Genomic DNA, 23,283 nt, shown 5'->3' with positions numbered 1-23,283 from the left:
GTCGGAATTGACTCGAAGGCACCGAACAACAAAAATAGCAGAAAAATTCCCTCCTATCACCTCCTCCTACACTGTTTCTTATTATTCTTTCAGTTATAACAATATGTGATTGGCTGTGAAGAGCAATACAAAGAATTTATTCACCTTCTCTGCAAACTCCCACACCTCAGCACAGCTTTGAGTTTCTTGTCATCTAAAGGTCAGCTTTTTGGTCCATGATGACCCCATCTGCACATATTTAAAGGACTCTTATGGTTTTCCAGAAAAAATCCTGGGAACTGCTAATGTTGGGAATAAAACACCAACCGTCCCTAGGCTGTCCCTAGGATATTTGGAAAAAAATTAAAATTATGCAATTTTCTGATCAGTATCTTCCCCAATTATACTGAATGCTAAGATATAGGAGGTCATCCTAGATCCAATTACGGCTCAGATCGTTTACGAACTCCAATTGCATTGCCATTTAGCAATCCCACCATATGTTTTAACTTGTCATTTACTGAAAAACATTTCCAGCATTTGAAATGATTGGTCGAATTGAATCTGGCGGAAGTAAAATACCAGCTCAATTTATAACTGTAATTTATGTTGAGCTTGTCTTATTAACAAACTAAAGCAGATCCACCGGATTCAGGACACTGACTCCTTGCTGAAATGGGAGAGGCCAACTCTGTTCTCACTCACATGCTGGAAATGATGTCTTTACTCAAGTTTCCCTCCTAAGAATCCTTGTAACATATATTCTTTTCTTCTGTTGTCTCTTGCCTGTGACCAAATTCTTCCAAGGTACACAGGAAGTGGATTGGACTGTGAAAGACCAACCCAACTGGTGTTTGCATTTTGACCAATTTGTAGGGCAGTACAATATCTCAGAGAGGAGTTCAGGTCTCCTGCTCCCCTGGTGCATTCACTATAGCTGCCCAATTTCCCTGCTTTTTAAAGTTTGATAGAAATATCTGTGGGTTATAGGTACATTCTTAAACTGCAAGGTTTTTTGCCTGAGTGAATATGTTTTAAATCCGAACATACTTGCTTTCTGTTTTTCAGTACATATACATATTTTTATAAATATGTATGTGTAATTTTGTAATTGTGTGACTCAAAGAACATGCCCAAAGGACACTGTAACCAAACAGGGTACTGAAGAAGGCTCTGAAGCTGAAATGTTTGGTACATAATTATCCAGATAATCTACTGTGGAAGCACAATATATTCCACAAGCAACATTGTGGAGACATCGATTATCGATGACTCTGCACTTACATAATCTTGTCTGATTCATGTATGGTTTTTGTTCAGTGTTTTTCTGTTCAAATTTTCAGGATTTTATATATATTTTTGCTCGTATTGTGAACTCTTGCATTTTTGCATTACTTTTCCTTTTAATATTTTCTTTCTTGACAATAAAATGTATTTTACATAATTAATTTTTGTTTGTTTGTTGTTCTAATATAACATAGCTTTTATATATTTGGGCCGTGTTGACTTTTGTTTCCCAAAACCAAAATTGACCCACTACTTAATTTAAAAAATGTTTTCCCTCACATGTTCATACTTTTTCAGACTTACCTCCTCAAACAAGAAAGAGTGAGCTTTAGATTTTAACTAGCTGCCCAGACTCCAGGATCATGTATTTCCATTAAAGGGGTACATTTTATTGGACATCACAAGGCTTTAAAGTTAAATAATCTAAACCACTCGTGGCTTCTTCATTTTTTTGGGGGGGGAATTGAATGCATTATGACAACATACCATGTGCACTGGTATTTCTCATCAACTGAAGAACTATTATAACAATCCTGGATCTGTTTGGTACATGTGTACCTAGTAACTTTGGTTGGAAACACCATAATAATCAGTAGCATATGGCTTGACCACAGCCTTTATATCCCCATGGACTTCATCCTCGCCATTCTCTCCTTTTCAGAAATCTGCTACACACTCATCATTATCCCTAACATGCTTGCAGATCTTCCAAGACAAAAGAAGATGATTTCCTTCATTGGCTGTGCTACTCAGATATGTCTTTTCCTGGGCTTTGCGGGCACAGCTTGTATGCTTCTGGCAGTGATGGCGTATGACCGATATGTATCCATATGATACATTATGATATTTTTGATTAATCAAAATCTGTACCAAACCTGGTTGCTTTTTCAGTAAGCTTGATTTCTTTTCTCCACATCAGAGACAGCAATATTTATCTTGCTGTTCTGTGGGCCAAATAAAGTTAATCATAAAGGGTTTTTTTGTGATATAGCATCTTTGCTTGAATTAGTGTGTGCCAGATACTATATAGGAGAAATTGTAATTTTTATTTTGTTGTTTTTTTGTTCTTTCCTTTACTTTATCATAGTCATAGTGCACTTTGGGTGTGCTTCCATTATCTACCTGATGCCCAACTTTGGATACACTGTAGATGAGGACATTTTTATTTCTGTCACTTACACCATGGTGACACCCTTGTTGAACCCCACATACTCTGATAAATAAGCACCTTATGAGAAGCACCTGCACCGAAAGAATCTGAGAGTTAAGAGATGGGGAGGTACCCACATAATAGTTTTGCTGTTTGCACCAAGACTATTTCTGATACCACTGTAGCTTTTCCATAATATCTAGCTTTCTCTCTGTGGACTATGGAGTATTCATTAAGCTCCAGAACTAAAAGCACTGTTACCAAATCCTCTTTCTTTCTTTGCTAATTAAACATTAATGAAAGGGGAAGTGTGCACATTTGTGCAGAGGATCTCCAGCTCGTAAGGTGTGAAAACAGCATCATTGAATGTATAATCTCTATTGGGGGGTGGGAGGTCTGAGAACTTCGTAACCCATCATGCTACTGATCTTTGTGGTGAAGTGGTTACTTCTCTCCTTCCGTGTGTATAATGTTTAAAGATGGATCTGTTGTTTTGACAAAAACTGGAATCTGTATAACTTTTCTGCTTCTTTTCTTTTAGTTTGGGAAATATTCCTGGTCCTATACATAGGATAAATATATTTATAGGATGTGGTCTTCTCACATTCAGAAGTTTGGAATTAGTTGGTAAGCATATAATATATAAAAAAGATGCTCGATGCACCCAGAAGGAATTAGTCAACTTTTAGAAACAATAAGGCTTAAGTCTCATATTCTTACAAAGTTTCTTATCTACTCTTCATCATAAGGTCACCAAAAGGTGTGTCATAAATATACGTCTCCAGTTTCAAAGGCCAGGTGAAGAGGCCCATGTTCACTATGGCACTAAATGGCACCTAATGAGGTTTTGTTCCTGTGCTACATATTCTATATAAATATTCCATGGAACAAAAGCCTATATGAAACACAATATCATTCAAACTGACATTTGATTGGAGACACCTGTCACTATTTTTCAAGAGGATCAAAGTGCCACAAAATCAAAATATTTTGACAGAATTCTTGTCTGTAATCATAAATGAGAGTGTAAAACTGATGTTTCTCCTTTCCTGTATATGTAATTAGTTTTCATTTGTCGTGCTATTGAGAATTATTTAGAAATATCTGAGTGCAATGAGGTGACATGATATGCTTCTGTGGCCTACTGTACCTACAGGGCATAAAAATCCTTTAGGGAGGAAATCATAGAAGGGAGTAGGAGAAGTGGTAAGGAGGCAGGAAGTGTACACTTAACTCTTCCCCACTGGTTTTCTATCCAAAATGACTTCCCAAGAGGCTCCCTCTTGAGTTTCTATGTTTAAACCCTATGGGGAAATGACAGAGGAAAGGCACCATTGTTATGTGCCTTCAAATCCATTATGTTGTATGGTGACCCTATGAATCAGCGACCTCCAAGAGCATCTGTCATGACCCACCTTGTTCAGATCTTGTAACTTCAGGTCTGTGGCTTCCTTTATGGAATCAATCCATCTTTTGTTTGGTCTTCCTCATTTTCTACTCCCTTCTGTTTTTCCCAGCATTGTTGTCACCCCCATTATATTATTCGTTCTTACAAGACTTGGAGAGTCTTCAACTTTCCCAGGCAGTGTTCCATGTATCATCAGAAAGTTCATATTAGGATTTAATCTAAATCTTTTTCCTTGTTATGTGATCTCATTGGTTGAAGAATACAGAATACAAAGTTGCTCCATCACCTGCTTTCACATACTTGAGAATGACTACCATATAATCTCTTCAGGCTAAACACCAGAAGGTGGCTGTTGTCACAGCTCTGGGTCAATAATTCAAACTATGATTAAAATATGGTTTTCTACTTCTTGGAAGCAAATTCTTCCATCACATACTGAAGACTGGTTTTAAACTATTTTTAATAGTTTAAAGTTGCTGTAACCCATCCTGGGAACTTACAGTGTGCTGGGAGTAGGTAAGAAATTGAAATGCTGATAATGCTTTTGTGATTTTATTGCTTGATTAACAGTTCAATTCTATGGATACTATATCTGATGGGGGTACTCTTGAAAAGACACAGGCTTGGGGCCAGAAAAAAAAAAGTAAAAATTCCTGTGCAATCCAACATAGACTTTCTTGGGAGGAAGGGCTGCTGTATTCAGTGGCTTTCAGCTGGCTGTACATCCAAGTAAAAATGTACTGTGGTAGAATCAGTATATGAATGATACATCCAGTCATCACATCCAGATATTTTAGAGTACATTGATGTGACATTGTGCCCAATTTCTGCTTTTCAGTGTTGTGAAGTCACATGATTGCTGGTTCTATCTATAGCTATTCTTGTCTTTGCAAATTGTTAAAATGTTTTCATACAGTATCCTTATTTTTATTTATTTATTTATTAAATTTATTAGTCGCCCATCTGGCTGGTTGTCCAGCCACTCTGGGCGACGTACAAGATAAAAAACAATACATTAAAACGTTAAAATTTAAAACTATAACAGTAAAAACCTAACCCACCCCAAAAGCCTGCCTGAAGAGCCAGGTCTTCAAGGCCCGGCAGAAGCTCATCATAGAAGGGGCATGGTGGAGATCATTTGGGAGAGAGTTCCACAGGGTGGGGGCCACTATTGAAAAAGCCCTCTCTCTGGTCCTCACCGGTCTAGCTGTTTTAACCGGTGGGATCGAGAGAAGGTCTTCTGAGGCTGATCTTGTTGAGCGGCATCCCTGACGATGCTGGAGGCGCTCCTTCAGATAGACTGGGCTAAAACCATATAGGGTTTTAAAGGTCAAAACCAACACCTTGAATTGGGCCCGGTAAACAACTGGTAACCAATGTAACTCCTTCAAAACTGGAGTAATATGATCTTGTCGGCGGCTACCCTTGATCATACGAGCCGCCGCATTCTGTACCAGTTGCAATTTCCGGACTGTTTTCAAGGGTAACCCCACGTAGAGCGCATTACAGTAGTCTAGGCGAGAGGTGACCAGGGCATGTACCACCAGTGGGAGCAGATGGTTGGGAAGGTAGGGGCACAGCCTCTGTATCAGATGGAGTTGATACAGCACCGCCCGGCTCACAGCCGAGACTTGAGCCTCCATGGACAGCTGGGAGTCAAGAATGACCCCCAGGCTGCGGACCTGGTCTTTCAGGGGCAATCTTACCCCACTGAGCACCAGGTCCACATTCCCCAGCCTTCCCTTGTCTCCCACAAACAGTACCTCGGTTTTGTCAGGGTTCAGCTTCAGCTTATTCCTTCCCATCCAGCCACTCACCGACTCCAGGAACTTGGACAGGGTTTCTATTATTATTATTATTGTTGTTGTTGTTGTTGTTATTATTATTATTATATTATATTATATTATATTATATTATATTATATTATATTATATTATATTATATTATATTATATTATATTATATTATATTATATTATATTATTTATTAGTTGCCCATCTGGCTGGTTGACCAGCCACTCTGGGTGACGTGCAAGATAAGATACATTGAACATTAAAAATCAAAATTTAAGAACCCAACAGTAAAACTTAACCCATTCCAAAGGCCTGTTGGAAAAGCCAAGTCTTCAAAGTCTGGCGGAAGCTCATCATCTACAGCCAACCTCGGTGAAGATTTAAATGAGAGATAGAGCTGCATGTCATCCGCATACTGATGACATTGCAGCCCAAATCTCCTGATGATTGCCCCCAGCGGCTTTATATAGATGTTGAACAGCATCGGGGAGAGGATGGACCGATTGTTGAACCGATTGGGAGCAGTGACCACAGTGCTATTAAATTAAACATACATGTAACTGGCCAATTGCCAAGAAAATCCAACACGGTCACATTTGACTTCAAAAGAGGAAACTTCACAAAAATGAGGGGATTGGTAAAAAGAATGCTGAAAAACAAAGTCCAGAGGGTCACATCACTCGAAAATGCTTGGAAGTTGTTTAAAAACACTATATTAGAAGCTCAACTGGAGTGCATACCGCAGATCAGAAAAGGTACCGCCAGGGCCAAGAAGATGCCAGCATGGTTAACGAGCAAAGTCAAGAAAGCTCTTAGAGGTAAAAAGTCTTCCTTCAGAAAATGGAAGTCTTGTCCAAATGAAGAAAATAAAAAAGAACACAAACTCTGGCAAAAGAAATGCAAGAAGACAATGAGGGATGCTAAAAAAGAATTTGAGGAGCACATTGCTAAGAACATAAAAACCAACAACAAAAAATTCTATAAATACATTCAAAGCAGGAGACCATCTAGGGAGACAATTTGACCCTTGGATGATAAGGGAGTCAAAGGTGTACTAAAGAACGATAAGGAGATTGCACAGAAGCTAAATGAATTCTTTGCATCTGTCTTCACAGTGGAAGATATAGGGCAGATCCCTGAACCTGAACTAACATTTGCAGGAAGGGATTCTGAGGAACTGAGACAAATAGTGGTAACGAGAGAGGAAGTTCTAAGCTTAATGGACAATATAAAAACTGACAAATCACCGGGCCCGGATGGCATCCACCCGAGAGTTCTCAAAGAACTCAAATGTGAAATTGCTGATCTGCTAACTAAAATATGTAACTTGTCCCTTGGGTCCTCCTCCGTGCCTGAGGACTGGAAAGTGGCAAATGTAACGCCAATCTTCAAAAAGGGATCCAGAGGGGATCCTGGAAATTACAGGCCAGTTAGCTTAACTTCTGTCCCTGGAAAACTGGTAGAAAGTATCATTAAAGCTAGATTAACTAAGCACATAGAAGAACAAGCCTTGCTGAAGCAGAGCCAGCATGGCTTCTGCAAGGGAAAGTCCTGTCTCAGTAACCTATTAGAATTCTTTGAGAGTGTCAACAAGCATATAGATAGAGGTGATCCAGTGGACATAGTGTACTTAGACTTTCAAAAAGTGTTTGACAAGGTACCTCACCAAAGGCTTCTGAGGAAGCTTAGCAGTCATGGAATAAGAGGAGAGGTCCTCTTGTGGATAAGGAATTGGTTAAGAAGCAGAAAGCAGAGAGTAGGAATAAACGGACAGTTCTCCCGATGGAGGGCTGTAGAAAATGGAGTCCCTCAAGGATCGGTATTGGGACCTGTACTTTTCAACTTGTTCATTAATGACCTAGAATTAGGAGTGAGCAGTGAAGTGGCCAAGTTTGCTGACGATACTAAATTGTTCAGGGTTGTTAAAACAAAAAGGGATTGCGAAGAGCTCCAAAAAGACCTCTCCAAACTGAGTGAATGGGCGGAAAAATGGCAAATGCAATTCAATATAAACAAGTGTAAAATTATGCATATTGGAGCAAAAAATCTGAATTTCACATATACGCTCATGGGGTCTGAATTGGCGGTGACCGACCAGGAGAGAGACCTCGGGGTTGTAGTGGACAGCACGATGAAAATGTCGACCCAGTGTGTGGCAGCTGTGAAAAAGGCAAATTCCATGCTAGCAATAATTAGGAAAGGTATTGAAAATAAAACAGCCGATATCATAATGCCGTTGTATAAATCTATGGTGCGGCCGCATTTGGAATACTGTGTACAGTTCTGGTCGCCTCATCTCAGAAAGGATATTATAGAGTTGGAAAAGGTTCAGAAGAGGGCAACCAGAATGATCAAGGGGATGGAGCGACTCCCTTACGAGGAAAGGTTGCAGCATTTGGGGCTTTTTAGTTTAGAGAAAAGGCGGGTCAGAGGAGACATGATAGAAGTGTATAAAATTATGCATGGCATTGAGAAAGTGGATAGAGAAAAGTTCTTCTCCCTCTCTCATAATACCAGAACTCGTGGACATTCAAAGAAGCTGAATGTTGGAAGATTCAGGACAGACAAAAGGAAGTACTTCTTTACTCAGCGCATAGTTAAACTATGGAATTTGCTCCCACAAGATGCAGTAATGGCCACCAGCTTGGATGGCTTTAAAAGAAGATTAGACAAATTCATGGAGGACAGGGCTATCAATGGCTACTAGCCGTGATGGCTGTGCTCTGCCACCCTAGTTAGAGGCAGCATGCTTCTGAAAACCAGTTGCCGGAAGCCTCAGGAGGGGAGAGTGTTCTTGCACTCGGGTCCTGCTTGCGGGCTTCCCCCAGGCACCTGGTTGGCCACTGTGAGAACAGGATGCTGGACTAGATGGGCCACTGGCCTGATCCAGCAGGCTCTTCTTATGTTCTTATGTTCTTATGGAACCCTGTGGCACCCCACAAGTGAGAGGCCAAGGATCCGAGACCTCATCCTCCAATGCCACTCTTTGGTACCTACCAGAGAGGAAGGAATGAAACCACTGCAATACAGTGCCCCCCATGCCTAACCTCTTCAGGCGGTCCAAGAGGATAACGTGGTCAACGGTATCAAAAGCCGCTGAGAGATCAAGGAGGACAAGGAAGGTGCATTCGCCCCTATCCCACGCCCTCCTCATATCATCTACCAAGGCGACCAAGGCTGTTTCAGTCCCATGTCCAGGCCTGAAGCCCGATTGAAATGGATCCAGATAATCTGCTTCCTCCAAGCGCGCTTGCAACTGCTTTGCCACCACCCGCTCAACCGCCTTGCCTAAGAATGGCAAATTTGAGACTGGGCGAAAGTTGTTCAGATCTTGGGGATTGGTTTTATTACTGCCTCCTTGAGCGCTGATGGCATTACTCCCTCTTCGAGAGATGTATTTACCACCATCTTGATCCCCTCACCCAGTCTATCTTTGCAGCTCATAATGAGCCACGATGGGCAAGGATCGAGTAAGCAAGTAGTTGGCTTTAAGGTTGAAAGCACCTTGTCCACTTCATCAGATGGAAGAAGCTGGAACCGATCCCACACCACCAGAGCACCACTGGTCACCTCTGGCTCACTCACTGTGTCCACAGCGCACGGAATAGCACTCTTAATACGATCGATTTTCTCTGCAAAGTGTTTAGCAAACTCGTCACAGGAGGCCTTAGCATGTTCCATTGGTTCCGGAGCAACTGGACTGACCAGGCTCCAGACCACTTGGAACAGTCTCCTGGGACAGCACTCTGCAGATGCAATAGAGGCAGCATAAAAATCTTTTTTTGCTGCCCTTATTGCCACATGATAGGCTGCTGCAGCCGCTCTAACATGTGTCCGATCGTCGTCAGAGCGAGATTTCCGCCACCGGCGCTCTAGCCGTCTCACCTCCCACCTCAGAATTCGCAACCGTGGGGTGAACCACGGTGCCGTCTGTGCTCTATTCAGGGCATTTCAGAGCCACCTGGTCTAATGCCCCGGCGATTGCGGCATTCCACCCCTCCACCGAGTGGCTGTGTGCATGCTCCAGAGAGTCCCGAAGCGCATTCAGGAATCCATCAGGATCCATCAGACGCCTGGGGCGGACCATCTTAATAGGTCCTCCACCCTCACGGAGGGTTTGTGGCACCGAAAAGTCCATCCTCACCAAGTAGTGGTCTAACCATGACAAGGGGGTGATGGATGTACCCCCAATTTTCAGATCACTCCCCTCCTCTCCCGAGACAAACACAAGGTCGAGTGACCGGCTACATGGGTGGGCCCCATTGTAATAAGGTGCAGCTCCCAGGGAGCCATGGTTTCCATGAAGTCCCGAGGCGCCCCAGTAAGGATGGCCTCTGAATGTACATTGAAGTCCCCCAATACCAGCAGGTTTGGGGACTGTACACACACAGCCGAGACCACCTCCAGCACCTCGGCCAGGGAGTCCGTCGTGCAGCGGGGTGGGCGGTACACGAGGAGAATCCCTAGACTGCCCTTTGGGCCCAACTTCCAGTACATGCAGTCTGCCACCTTGGTCTCACAGAGAGGAGGTCTGGTGAGAACCAGGGACCTTCGGTAAATAACCGCCACTCCCCCTCCCTGACTACCGACCCTCGGCTGCTGTGCATACGAGAACCCAGCTGGACACATGGCCGCAAGGATAAGGAGCAGCAGCCTCATCCAGCCAGGTTTCCGTAATACATGCCAGGTCCGCACCCTCATCCAATATCATATCATGGATGAGGGATGTTTTTTGGGCAACAGACCTGGCATTCATTCATTCTTTTTATTCATTCTTTTCCGTCTATTGATTGGTCAGGTTTATTCTCTAGGGTTTTTTTCTTACATCCTAGCAAAATTGCACTGATTTGCCTCTTGTGGCAACATCTCTGTTTCTGAAAGTGGTATTTCCTAGGGATAAGGGATGTGCATTTTCTTTGCGTGTACCCCAAATTATGGGACAAATCTGGGTGATCTGGAGAAGGTTCTCAAGTTTCTGAGTGAGACTGTGCTATTAACAAGGTATCTTGAGACAGATCAGGGACTCCCTAGACTTCTGAGCAGCTCCAAAAAACCAAACCTCCCCCCCCCAGAATTAAAAGGAAGCTGAGTGAAGAAATGCCCAGTACTAGGTCAGTGTGACAGCCCAGTTAATATTCAGATGAGGAGACCAGGTCCATCGCTCTAATTCTCCCCTCACTGGAACCAGCTGCCCCACCTAACCTGCCTTTTGCAACCTTTGTCAAGTTTCTGACAGCCCAAGAGGTGACTGCTCAAACAGGAGCATTAATAAGTCCAGAATGTACATCCCAGTGTGTGACTAAATATATATATTCTAAAATACGTTAAATCCCAGCAGTTAACCAGATCCCAGTAGTATGGTAAAGCAAAGACAGGACTTTTATTTATTTAGCCCAATAACTTCTTTTAGATAGGCGTATATAGCTAGAGCAGCTGGTATAGCACAGTGGGGAGGAGAGCCTGGCTGGGAGCCCAGAGTATGTGACTTCAAATCCCCACTCATGTCTCCTGGGTGTCAAGGGCCAGCTAAAGATCACCTCTCATAGTTTAATTCTTTTTTAATAATATACTCTGTATGTTTTCATGGTGTTGTTTTTAGTTGTAAGCCGCTCTGAGTCCTATTGGAAAAAGGGTGGGGTAGAAATAAAGATTATTATTATTATTATTATTATTATTATTATTATTATTATTATTATCCACAGTGAGTGGCTCAGGGGTTACGTGCCCTGCCACCTGTGCAGCCGTGGGCAAGCTGCATAGTCCCAAGGAGCCCAGTTGCCCCCCAGCTGGCAGTTGAGGACGAGGAAGGGGCTGGCTTGTGCAGCTGTGGCAAGCTGAGCAGGCCCTAGCCAACTGTGGAGGACTAGCCTCAGAGGGAGGCAATGGTAAACCCCCTCTGAATACCGCTTACCATGAAAACCCTATTCATAGGGTAGCCATAAGTCGGGATCGACTTGAAGGCAGTCCAGAGCCCTCAAACCAATCTGTATGCTGGCCAATGAGACCTTACAACATAACAAGAAAATGACCATTTTATTGCAAATACATTTTATACTTACTTTCCATATAACAACTCCGACTCTAGATTTTATTCACAGTGAATTATTTTCTCAGAGCATTCTAAGCACAGAGATTTTATGTAGGGTAGTGTTGGTTTTTCACATGGATCTGTACTTCACCCAAGTCAATGGAGAGATTTGAATTAAATCCATGGAGGTGCGGAAGAAGCCCACCATCACCATCCCTTGTCCTTGCAGGTGGTTGACATTTTATGGCGTTCTTCCATTCCAACCGAGAAAGGAAAAAGAGAATGTATCTGCAGAAGAGAATACCTCCCTACACACTAATTACCTTGGGGGAACTGCATCCTTACTAGGAATGTAACGTTTTCCCTGGAGACCCATGTCTTTCCTGGAGATCCATGGTCTCTTTTTCCACCATTACCAACTATACCTCTGTAATTTTTGTTATTCCACAGCTATTATTGTGAATGTTGACAGGCTGCATGTTGTTAGGACATGCCTGCAAATTGCATCTGGTAGAAAATAAAAAGATTATAAATTCCTTTGGTTTTTAAATAGTGAAAAGTTAAAGGTGCCCTGTACAAAACTCCCTTAGATATGCCTACAATTTAGTAGGCTTAATCTCTCGTAGGGTTCGGATATAGCCATAAATGCAAAACTCAGAGCTGCCTTGGAACCTGAAGCATAGACTGAAGTGGAAAAGGTACCAAGTGACTCAGAAACAATTGGCATTTTAAAAAAAATGCAAATACAAGGAAATTATGGGCCCTCTACCACTCTCCAGCTTTGTTATCTTTTCCTATTGTTACCCTGGTTTCTGCCTACTTGTAGACCCTCCCCCTTATTCTCAACCGAAATGGGCACCATCTTTTCATTAATTAAGCAACACATCGATAGTGTAATCCATGGCTTTTTCTGAAGTTTTCTTGGTAGAATCTGCTTGGAAGTGTGCAAGACAAGAGAGGGAATGCAATGAAAGAAGGTGCAGGTTGTCACTGCAAAGCTGGTATGTGCATAAAACAAATGTTCATATCATCTGACATTATTATTGATGAATGAGCTTGTTCAGTTGGAATCAGTAGCTGAAATTCTACACCTTACTGATGGTTAGGATTGCCTGGCCACTTTCTCACAGATGCAGAATCGGTACCCCAAACAATCAGATGCAATTAGATTCCCACCCAGAATAGACACACAGGTGGGATAATTACTGGAGCTGACGTCAGGAATATTATACCTAAAAAGAAAGTTATAATTTAGATAACATATAGATATTTCATTTGAGCTGCCAACAGCACTCCAAGTCTAGCTGCATTTCCTACAGTGAGGCTAGATTCCACATCACTACAATATTCCTAACAAGGCAGGCCTAAGGTTTATTGAACATATTTTGGAAATAGAGAGGATTTAAAAAGAAGAGTATGCTTTGCACACATTATAGGTAATATCTGGTAACAGGCATACAGGGTGTAGGATGTATCTGCTAATTTCTATAGTTATGATAAAACGGGCAACAGGTTGTATGTTCATATGATGGACTAAGGGATTCATGCTAATTATGCGCATGGCTATAATACAATCCATTTCAGGTTTCCTAGGGGAGTCCTAGTGAGCAAGGAGACTGGTTTAATAAAGCCTAATCATAGCACTCAGTTTGAAAAAGGTCAAATTACAGGCAACCTGGTCTCCCAATTACATGAAAGATCATGGAGGAAACCATACCCCCCCCATCTGAAATGTCAAGTGCCGATGTCAGGAGTGGTTAGTGAGTGGTATCACAGAACTGCCTTCCCAACAGAGCTGTCACTATGCTTATCTGGATGCGTTGAGTCAGACCAGTGTGGTTGTACCATTGGGAGTGCCAGACTGGCAATTGCTAAAAAGCTCCAACCTCATTGCCGCCCACCTCCATCCCCACCTAGATAAACAGTGCTATTGTCAGAAGGGCAATTCTTTCAGATTATGGTGAAATGTTTTGAAATTTTGGAGTAGAAGGTGTTAGGTGGATGTTTTAAATAAACTAAATTGCAATAAAATAAATCCCACCATCTCCAATTTGAGTTGCTTTTTCAAGCACAAAGGATGGACAAATCAGTTTTATTATTTATTGAATTATTACTTATGGTTAGTGATTTAACAAAATGTATATACGAATAGACTGTAAAGTGTGTTCAAACCTTACAAAAAAATTTGAGGTGATTCATAAACTTTTTTAAAAACCATGTACACCAGTAAGCAGCACGTTGTACTTAGCCTGGTGGGTAATAATATGGTGGTATGCTGCTTCAGTGAGCAGTTGAACGGTAGCTGCAGCTTCTGGACCATCCTCATGGGCTAGTGACCTGAAGGTCATCAGGCTATCCTGTTCCAGCATATGCAGTATAGTATAGTATGGTATAAATTGCTTGCAGAATAAATGTGCATATTAATCAAAATGGCATAAAAAACTCATAGAAACGTGCAGAAATGTGAAAAACTTGCAGAAATGTGAAGATTAAATTAGTGTGGGGCAGGTGAGGCAGTAATGTTATTGCATGTGGGTTGCCGAAAGGTTCCCAAGCCTAGTTTCATGGGACATTGTAGGTGGGGTTGGCAAGCAACACAATGTTATGCCCTAAGTTTTCTTACAAAATACACATTTCTAATATAAAGTATTTTAAAATACATTGTGGCACATTTTTCAGGCAAGAACTGCATCTTAAATTATAATGAAGTCTAAAAGCCGAAGGAAAACCAGTCTGTCTGTGCATTAGTTTTGGACAGAATTCACAAAGATAAAATTCTCTACTTACAGGTCAGTTGCAAAGGTGCTATTGTCCTCCCATAACCAAGGACCATCAGCTCTACTGTGGAATAAACCAATCCAGAAAGAATTGTAGGCCTGTGCTGACTCAAGTATGAATTCCTGTATGGAGACAAAAGCAGTGACCCAAATCACATTCCACTTACGTAAAATAAAATAAAATTAGTACCAATTTAAAACTTCTTATTCAACACATTATTAGTTTATCCAACATTGTAACCATTATTCCACATTATTATTAGCAGTCTTCTCAGCTGGTTGTCTATTAAGACTCATTAATGTTTCCACAGAGGGAAGCTCTTATTTTAATTTCTTCTCTGTGTTGAGTGTCTCTCCCTCAGGTATCTGTTCTGATCTTTCTGCTGTTCTTACTCTCACACTGCCTCTGGATGACCACCACACCCACGTTTTTAGACCACATATCATTGAAATACCTGTCTCTTTGCTTCAGAACTTTCTCCCTCCATCCAGACGTTCATCTCCAAGAGCCTCTGTCTGCTTTGATACTTCATCATTGTCTCAAACTCAGTATGTCGAAGTATGCCAGCTATGTCCATTCCTGGACATGGATAACTCACCACAATGATGCATGCTTTGCCAACTTGAGACTTCAGTACTATAACAGGAGCTATGTGGAGCTGCCTTTATTCTTGATCTGATGTGCAGCTAAGGCAGAACACACAAAATTGTGTGCCTAGCTGCTACATGTAATGCCAGTGCTAAAAAAGCTGCATCGGGTGCCTACTTGCTACAACTTGAGACCTTAGGTACCTAAGCTGAGCTCATCTGACACTCCTTAGTTTCATTGTGCAATGGCAAGATGTAGAGGACCATCAACACAATTGCTCCTAAGTGTCCTCTCTGACCATGGAGTGTTCTGTAGCCTTTTTGGTTTTCTGAGGAGCTGCTGGTATGCAGGTGGCCTAAGTCTCAGTGGAAAACTGACCAAATAGAAGTATGAATACACGCCATGCCTATCCTATGGCAGTGGTGGTTCCAAACAGAGCATAATCTCTCTGCCTCTGTTGCAGTCTATTGCCTAGTAGAGCAGGGGCTGAATCCTCAAAACCCTTTTTTATTTTATTGTAACTCAGCCTAGGACTGGTGAAAAACATATGGGTGTAGCTAATGGACACGTGCTGGACTTTCTACATTTGAGCTTGACACTCTTGATTTACATACTCTCAAGCATACTTTACATGCCTGCTACGCATAATAATAGAGATATGCACTCAAATTGTGGTGATAGGAATCAGTCTTTACCAGTTCCTCCTTACTCTCTATTTTAAGAAGTCTGGAGCTAAGTGCAGCACACTGTGCTTTGCTTTCTTCCCAAGAGTTCCATTTGGTTGAAAAGAAGTAGCAGTTCTCTCCACGCTGTACCCACCTCTCTGGACAAGGACTGCATTTATAATCTTCAAAATAAAATGACAAAAATATTATGCAAGCGCAATGGGAGAACAGGAATTGCCTAGTCACATTTACTGTACCTGCAAGTAACCCTAATTCAATACTGTGGAAGATACTTTAAACAAATCCTCAGAGAAACAGATTGTAATGCTGTTTTCAGGCCAGATTGCTTAGCTGATGTGCTTTTCAGTACATTCAGGCCAGATATGCTTAGCTGATATACTTTTCACATCTGGCTTTTGAGGCCAGACATGCTTTTCAGTAATGGTCTGAAATAGGAATAGGCACATTTAGATAGATTTCCATTCCACTTTTGCACGTTTTTATCTATAATTCAGTTCCCTTTCTGCATTAATCTGTATTAATCTGTGGAATGTAACAAGTACCTTCTGTACAAATAACTATCATACTGGTATGTGACAGGCCAGGCTTTGCTGCTACATTATGTATGAAATGGCTGCAAATGTATGCAGAATGTGTGAAATGCCACAAACAGCACTGTAAACTATTTACATATTGTAGATTAGATTGCAGAAATCATTAGGAGGGAAGGCAAAAACGTTTTTAAGATTCTTAGTGAAATCTTAATGGTTGCTCATGGAGTTTTGGAGTTATGACAGCAGTGATTTTGGAAAATGAATGGAAATGGACTGCCTTCAAGTCGATCCCGACTTATGGCGACCCTATGAACAGGGTTTTCATGGTAAGCGATATTCAGAGGTGGTTTACCATTGCCTTCCTCTGAGGCTGAGAGGCAGTGACTGGCCCAACTTCACTCAGTGAGCTTCATGGCTATGTGGAGATTTGAACGCTGGTCTCCCAGGTTGTAGTCCAACACTCTAACCACCTCACCACACTGGCTTTAGCAGTGATTTTACAGGACTATTAATAATTGCAGATGAAAATAGTGGATTTTGCACTTTTGTGAGTGTTGTGATGCTGTTCTCAGCAATAGTCACAATACACAACTACATATTTCTGTGCCTCAGCTATAAAGCTATAAAGTGTAAAGCTATAAAGTGTAAAGTGATCTAATTGCAGCGTCCTGTTTCATATGGCTGGTGTCTGGCACAAAGCAAACTGGCTGAACCTGCTTTCAGATGTGCTTCATCTAGTGCAACTAGGTAAGGAAAAACCTTTCAGGAATTTTGGGTGTCCTACCAGAGAAGTTCTCCTTTTATATGACACAGTTTTGTTTCTCCGTGACTACAATAACTGGAAACCAAATGGAAACTGATTTCTTTAGAACTGAGATGGAAAACCTGTATCCCTCCAGATGTTGCTGAACTCCAACTATTATTCCTTACCATTGTTTGAGCTTTGGCTTTGGGATGATAGAGTCCAAGAACATCTGGAGGGTTGCAGTTTCCCCTTCCCTGCTTTTGAGCACCCTATAGAAAAAGCTACATAGACATTTCTCATTTAAGACTGTTTTGCCTTTCCATATATGTTCAGTGATGACCTTGTGAGGAACCCTTCAGACTGACCTGTACTATTTTACTATTCTGTTTTTTTCCTGTTGCCTTTGGTGGACATTTTGAATTTAGAAATGTCCTGCTGACGTATGCCAAACTTCCTTGTACCAATTTTATCTTACAGAATGTGGAGATATACAACAAATACTTTAAAGCAAAATGCTCCACACTTCATTGCTTTATTACCTCTGTAGTTGGAGAGTTGTTTTACAATCTCTGAAAGGTTTAGTTTCTGGGCTTGCAGAATATGCAGCTGTGTGAATAAGTTTTCCAAGGTCTTCTTCTGCAGGGTCAGGTTTTCATTCTGATTGCTCAATACATACGATGCCTGCATAACTTTAATCCATAACAAAGTTACAACAAGCTTTTTCATCATCATCATCATATTCTACTATTACTGTGTGATAAGATAGTCTTTTATATCATCCTACCAGTGGTGAGGAAAATCTATTTTATGGGAGGAAAAGAAGCATATTTTAGATTGTGGCAAAATTTTCCTCAATATTTGGAAGACCAAAAGAATGACTTACATGTTGGCCATGCTATATTTTCACTGGCAGGTTGCCAGCTGAATCCATCTGTTGTTTTACATTTCTACCCATTTTGTAACCACTGCTTACAAAAGAGCACAAGAAGTCCTGCCAGTTTAGATTGCTACTTCTATTATTCCAAACAGCATTGTGTTTTCAGCTGTGGTCAGATAGATATCTCTATGTCTCCCTCACTACCATCAGTTATTCATAAATGGAGGTTCAATTTATTAGTGCCACTGGGCGTTTAAGTCTACAGAGCATATGACTTCCCCCACCACAGGATGTGACTTCCCCCACCATCCAATTTGAGATTTATAGTAATCTCAAGCTAAGTCTGTTGCGAAAACCAGCTCCTCTGGTTTTCTACTCTCCCCTATTCCCTCTAGGGATAATTAACATTCACGGAACACGTTTTCACATTATGAGCTTCCCTGCCCTCACAAAAAAAACAACGAATGAAGTTATCAATGTCTGGAATGTGCAATGTGATTTACTATATGTCGCACATATAAGCGGGTGGAGAGAAAAGAGGGTGGAAGGATGGATGGATGTCTTATTTCTAGTCCATGCCCTCCAAAAAGCAAACATCAATCTGCTTTTTAAGAAAAACAAAACAAAAAACATCAGTCACATCAAACTCATGCTCATGGAACTGTGCATTATTTGTGTGTGTAGTTTTTTCACCTTTTTCACCTTTACAATCTACAATTGTGTATGCATTTTGATGTTTTTTTAAAAAATAAAGTTTCTTTTATTAATTTTGTTTTTCCAAAATAAGTTCTTACATTCACATATGCATATTTTTGGGGGCCAAGAACTGTACCACAACATTCAGAAAAGTGTGAAAACCATATGTTCCATTCCATAGATTAGTCAAGGAAGGGCAAATCAACTTGATTTTCTTTGTTTCTGGAGGTAGCTTCATTTTTTGCTGTAACATCTGCGCCCTGTGGGACAGTCAGCACTGGAAGAAGTGGTCCACAGGTTGCTTGGAGTCAGTCTCTCAAGTTAAAATGGAAGTTATTCCAGAGAATTGGAATGACACCAAATCTATGCACGGTTACTGCAGTTCTTTAACATTATTGTGGTTATAGAATAAACAGACATTCCCACTTCTAAGGGTTAAAAAAATGTGACCAGAATTAAAACAGAAGCTTATGCAAGTTGCATCTATCTTGTAGGAGAACTGGTAGGAATATACTTCATGGTGGGCTGGGCATTTACATTTTTTTCAAGCAAACCATGGCCCACCATTTATACCCTTCTCTACTCCTGCTTACCCTTGAAACTCAGAGTCACAACTGTTCCAATGAGACTGAGGCAGACGATCCCAAATGTCACAGCTGTAGGTCGCCAATAGTGGTATACTGAAGGAGATGTGGAGTAGAAACAAAAGAATGTCAATGTCTTTTTATATATATATTCACCACTTCCTCCATAGTCTCTGTTTACTCCTCTTTGTTTTCAGTTTTTAAAGCTATCCCGTAATGTATAGTGCTCTGAGCAGCTTGCAATGAATATAATGTAAATATAAACAAAAGCATAAAATCAAAACTAAATCGAATAAAAATAGAACACTCCCATTTAACAACAGAGAGGACCTAAAGGTTTTTACCTGGCACCCCAACGACCACATGTTGCAGCAGGCAAACATTATTATAAATGCTAGGGTACCACTGCTGAAAAGACCCTCTCCAAAGATGACCTATCTCACTTCATTTGCTGGAGGCACCAGGAGCAGGGATTCCATATAGGATCTTAAGGTATACTTGGGAAAATGTATTTTTTCAGGTGAATGAATGAATGAAGTCTTTATCGTTCAAAGCCATAGGCTACCACAATTAAACAGATATAAAAGGAAGATACAAAATACATATTAAAAAACAGATCATATTACAATAAAACACAGTTCAACAACATAGAGTGGAAAAGCAGCGGTACAGATCAAATAAATGTTTCCTCTCATGAGAGGGAGATACCCTGACCCACCCCATGTCTTAGTGTGTAGATACTACGGTCAGACTAGCACAGCAGGGGCACCTCCCACTCATCCCACAAGGTGTTTTAGGTAACTTACTCTTACTTTTCCTGCAGCTAGAGCAAATTTTGCCACCTGAGTGGTTATAAATATATCATTGCCTGCTAACAGGAAGCATATCTGCTAGAGGGGAGATCTATTTGACAAGGAGCAAAGGATGCAGGAAAGAAATTTTAATCTTATTTTTTCAGGTAACTTGATTTCATGCTTAGAGCTTTAAAAGTTAAAACTGGCACTTTTAATTATTGGGAAGGGAAATAGTCAATGCAATTGACAACGCACAGGTGTAATATCACCAGACTGCCTTGTTCCAGTTGATAAACTTGCAGTCCTAGTTTGGACCAGTTTCTTCTTATGCCATAATATAAGTGTGTATAGTATCCTAGAGTGTCGGATAACTGTGGCCAAACTCTCTCCATGCAAATAATGTTGCAGCTAGCATATCAACCAAAGCTGATAAAAGTGAGACATTCTGGTGGTGTGTTTGCGTGTTGGGGAATTAGTGCAACTGTACTACTGCTGTATTTTGTTACTATGGTTAATGATGCCTAAAATGGGAGGGGAGTAAAGTTACTGTAACTTCCCTCTTAATTTTAGGTTTCATTAGCAGCTGCTTTTAGAACCACCCCACCCAGAATGCCTGAGAGAAGGACTCCCCCAGATCCTTAATGGTAGAATTTGCAAAAAACAGAATGGAAAGAAAACAGAACGGAAAGATGAAGGTACAGTAGAGTCTAAGGAATGGTCTCGCGCTGTAGTGTTTTTGAATCTACATATGTCTCACTAGAGTCTTAAATAAACAGTTCGTTGTTTCCTCTAGTCTGAACCATAAAAATTCCTAATTCATGGAAGTGTATTGATAGAACTACAGAAAAAAAGCAATCAATATTTGTGATTACATTCAAGATTGCCTTTTTTGCAGTGTTTTATCAAAGCGCATGTCTACATTGGTAATGGGGGTGCATGGGACAGGCGCAAATCAATGGACGTGTGCAAAAACGGAACATGTATAAGTCCAGAAATAATTGTATAAATTTTCCCAGTTAAACTAGAATTTTAAAAGAATAGAATGTAAGATCATAGACCCCAACCTGGAGAGGCTTCCAGGCATGAAAGCAGACTCTGTAAATATGGATTAGCTAAGTCACCACATTACCTTTGGTTTTGTTCTTCTGGAACACCTCCTTTTTCTGCTCCAGTGTAATAAATTTCAGGTCAGCATAGGTAACTTCTTCAGCCATTTCTGGCAGGCTTCCAGAATAAACTAGAGCAATGCCTGGAATTCAGTCAGACAGATGCTTTATAGTCACACGAGAATGATGCACACACACGCAATTCCAGGAATCTATGATTTGTATGAGATGACACATTCTTGTCCTCCAAGGCAGACTAAAAGGGTGTGCATGTTCCCTTCTGCAAAATTATAGAAAGATTTTTAAAAAGTGATGAATTTAAAAAAGATGCACCTGAAGTGCAAAGAGTGGCAAACTATGTATTTATTTATATGCTTGAACAAATAAATAACTGTACTGTGAGATATAAGATATGAGTAAAATAGTGGGAAAGAAGTTGAGGTACAGTTTGCAGAGTGTAGCAGAGAAAGAAAAGTTTAAGATGTTTTAGATCAGAATTCCATTTTTTTATGCCAATAATGTGAAGTATTCAGCCCCTTCTGTTGTGCACTGATAGTCTGGACTGTGGCTTTTGCTTCTTTCTTTTCACATACATGCATGTCACTGCTGTATCCATGAAGCCCCCCCCCCCAACAACTACTTCCAGTATTCAGGAAAGGAAAGCACAAAGCAGACATATTATGTCACCATCACCAAACAGTTTATGGTGTAAAGAGCTAGATGTGGGTGAGCAGTGAGTAGGGAACACTACTTTTTATCTGTATCATGTCAAACATGATAACTTATTTCAGATAGCTGGAAGCAGGGGGGAGATGAATTCTGGGATTTGGTTTTGACAGGAAACATTTTAACAAGAACTAAGAAATGCAAGCCTTACTAGTGCTCCAGACTACTACACTTCTAACACCCTACATATATATTGGCATTTTTGACATTGTGGCAATGTGCTATTTTCAAATTCAACTATAGAACCAAAATCCCATGGCTATAATAAGAGGCAGGGAGAGCAACCTGGAGCTCATGTTGGGATACAGGGTTTCCCCAGCCTGCTCACCCCCATTTTATCTCACAACAACCCCATGAGGTAGGCTCTGATGAAGTGACTGGCTGAAGTTCACCTAATGAACTTTGTTGCTGATTCTGGACATCCCAGTCCTAGTCCTACCCAATTTCTAGAAGCTCATGCACAGAAAATCCCAGGACCTTGGTTAAAATCTTTCACATTAAAAACACCACCACAGCAATGTAGGAAATGTAGCAACCAGTACTAGGGAAGGATTTGGTGAGTTTCCCCCCCATTTGCTTTTTCATTCTTTGAAAACAAAACACAAGACTAAGAACAATACAACTTAGAAAAACTTAGAAACTTAGAATTTAGAACAAGTTAGAAAAAATGCAACTGTACTATAGTCATATTGATACCTCTAATTGAAGAAGTTGCAAGAGGGAAAGCGAAAATAACAGAATATTTGGGGGAAATGGGGTCAAGAAAAAAAAACAGAGGCAAGTGACAAAAGAGGGAGACAGAAGAACAGAGTATATCCCCATGGGACAACAAACAGTTACAACAAACTTTTAAAACAAATAAAAGCAGTACAGGAAAAAATAACTCAAGGACAATTCGATAATGATAAAAAGATTAACACATGTATTGCTGATCGGAAAAATAACATGCAGGAATTAATAGGCAAAAGATTGGAACAATTTTATTTATTTATTTATTTATTAGATTTTTATACCGCCCCATAGCCGAAGCTCTCTGGGCGGTTCACAACATATAAACATCCAATACAATTAAAACATTATTAAACTACTAAAAATGCAGAAAAATTATACCAAAAACCAAAACATAATTAAACACATAGACGAGTAGATAGGGGACTTCCGGTTCCGGTGAAGGGTAAGCTGATATTTTCCCAGCCCTTCATTTCAGCTTCCTGAATTTACAAAATATAAGCCTTTCAATTCCATTCACCTCTAGGCAAAAGCGATAGTGTGAAGCTAAAAGACTTGGCATACAGCCCAGAACTTAAAACATCACTTCAAAGCCAAAGGATAGCTGTAATTAAGATTACAAGCCGACCAGGATTCGGGAGGTTTTAAGATGGTGACCGTGTTTTGACCTCCTCCGATACTTTTTCTCGGGAGTTGCTGCCTAAACGAAACAAAAACTTTAGTATCTGCTCCCTCCCCATGTCTCGGCTGCATAAAATGGTCTTGACAAGACAAAGATGCAGAGAGCTGGTGGATAG

General features: G+C 40.8%; 1 protein-coding gene across 4 annotated transcripts in view; it reads right to left on the bottom strand.

Moving 5' to 3' along the window:
* Nucleotides 1–11,649: 11,649 nt before the first annotated feature.
* Nucleotides 11,650–23,283, bottom strand: part of OLR1 (oxidized low density lipoprotein receptor 1) — a 33,891-nt gene continuing 22,257 nt past the window's right edge. For 3 of the 4 annotated variants that reach the window (XM_061630516.1, XM_061630375.1, XM_061630448.1), the window contains 6 exons: nt 21,055–21,311; nt 19,141–19,227; nt 17,514–17,663; nt 15,706–15,857; nt 14,432–14,544; nt 11,650–12,876 (listed from right to left, as the gene is read on the bottom strand). In XM_061630516.1, coding sequence (XP_061486500.1) covers nt 12,747–12,876; nt 14,432–14,544; nt 15,706–15,857; nt 17,514–17,663; nt 19,141–19,227; nt 21,055–21,139 — 717 coding nt within the window. In that variant the 5' untranslated portion in view covers nt 21,140–21,311 and the 3' untranslated portion in view covers nt 11,650–12,746. The remainder of the gene's footprint in view (nt 12,877–14,431; nt 14,545–15,705; nt 15,858–17,513; nt 17,664–19,140; nt 19,228–21,054; nt 21,312–23,283) is intronic. The other variant, XM_061630572.1, reaches the window with a different exon arrangement.

The sequence above is a fragment of the Rhineura floridana genome, chromosome 1, assembly GCF_030035675.1.
Source record: "Rhineura floridana isolate rRhiFlo1 chromosome 1, rRhiFlo1.hap2, whole genome shotgun sequence".
NCBI lineage: Eukaryota > Metazoa > Chordata > Lepidosauria > Squamata > Rhineuridae > Rhineura > Rhineura floridana.
This window is presented reverse-complemented; position numbering and strand designations above follow the sequence as displayed.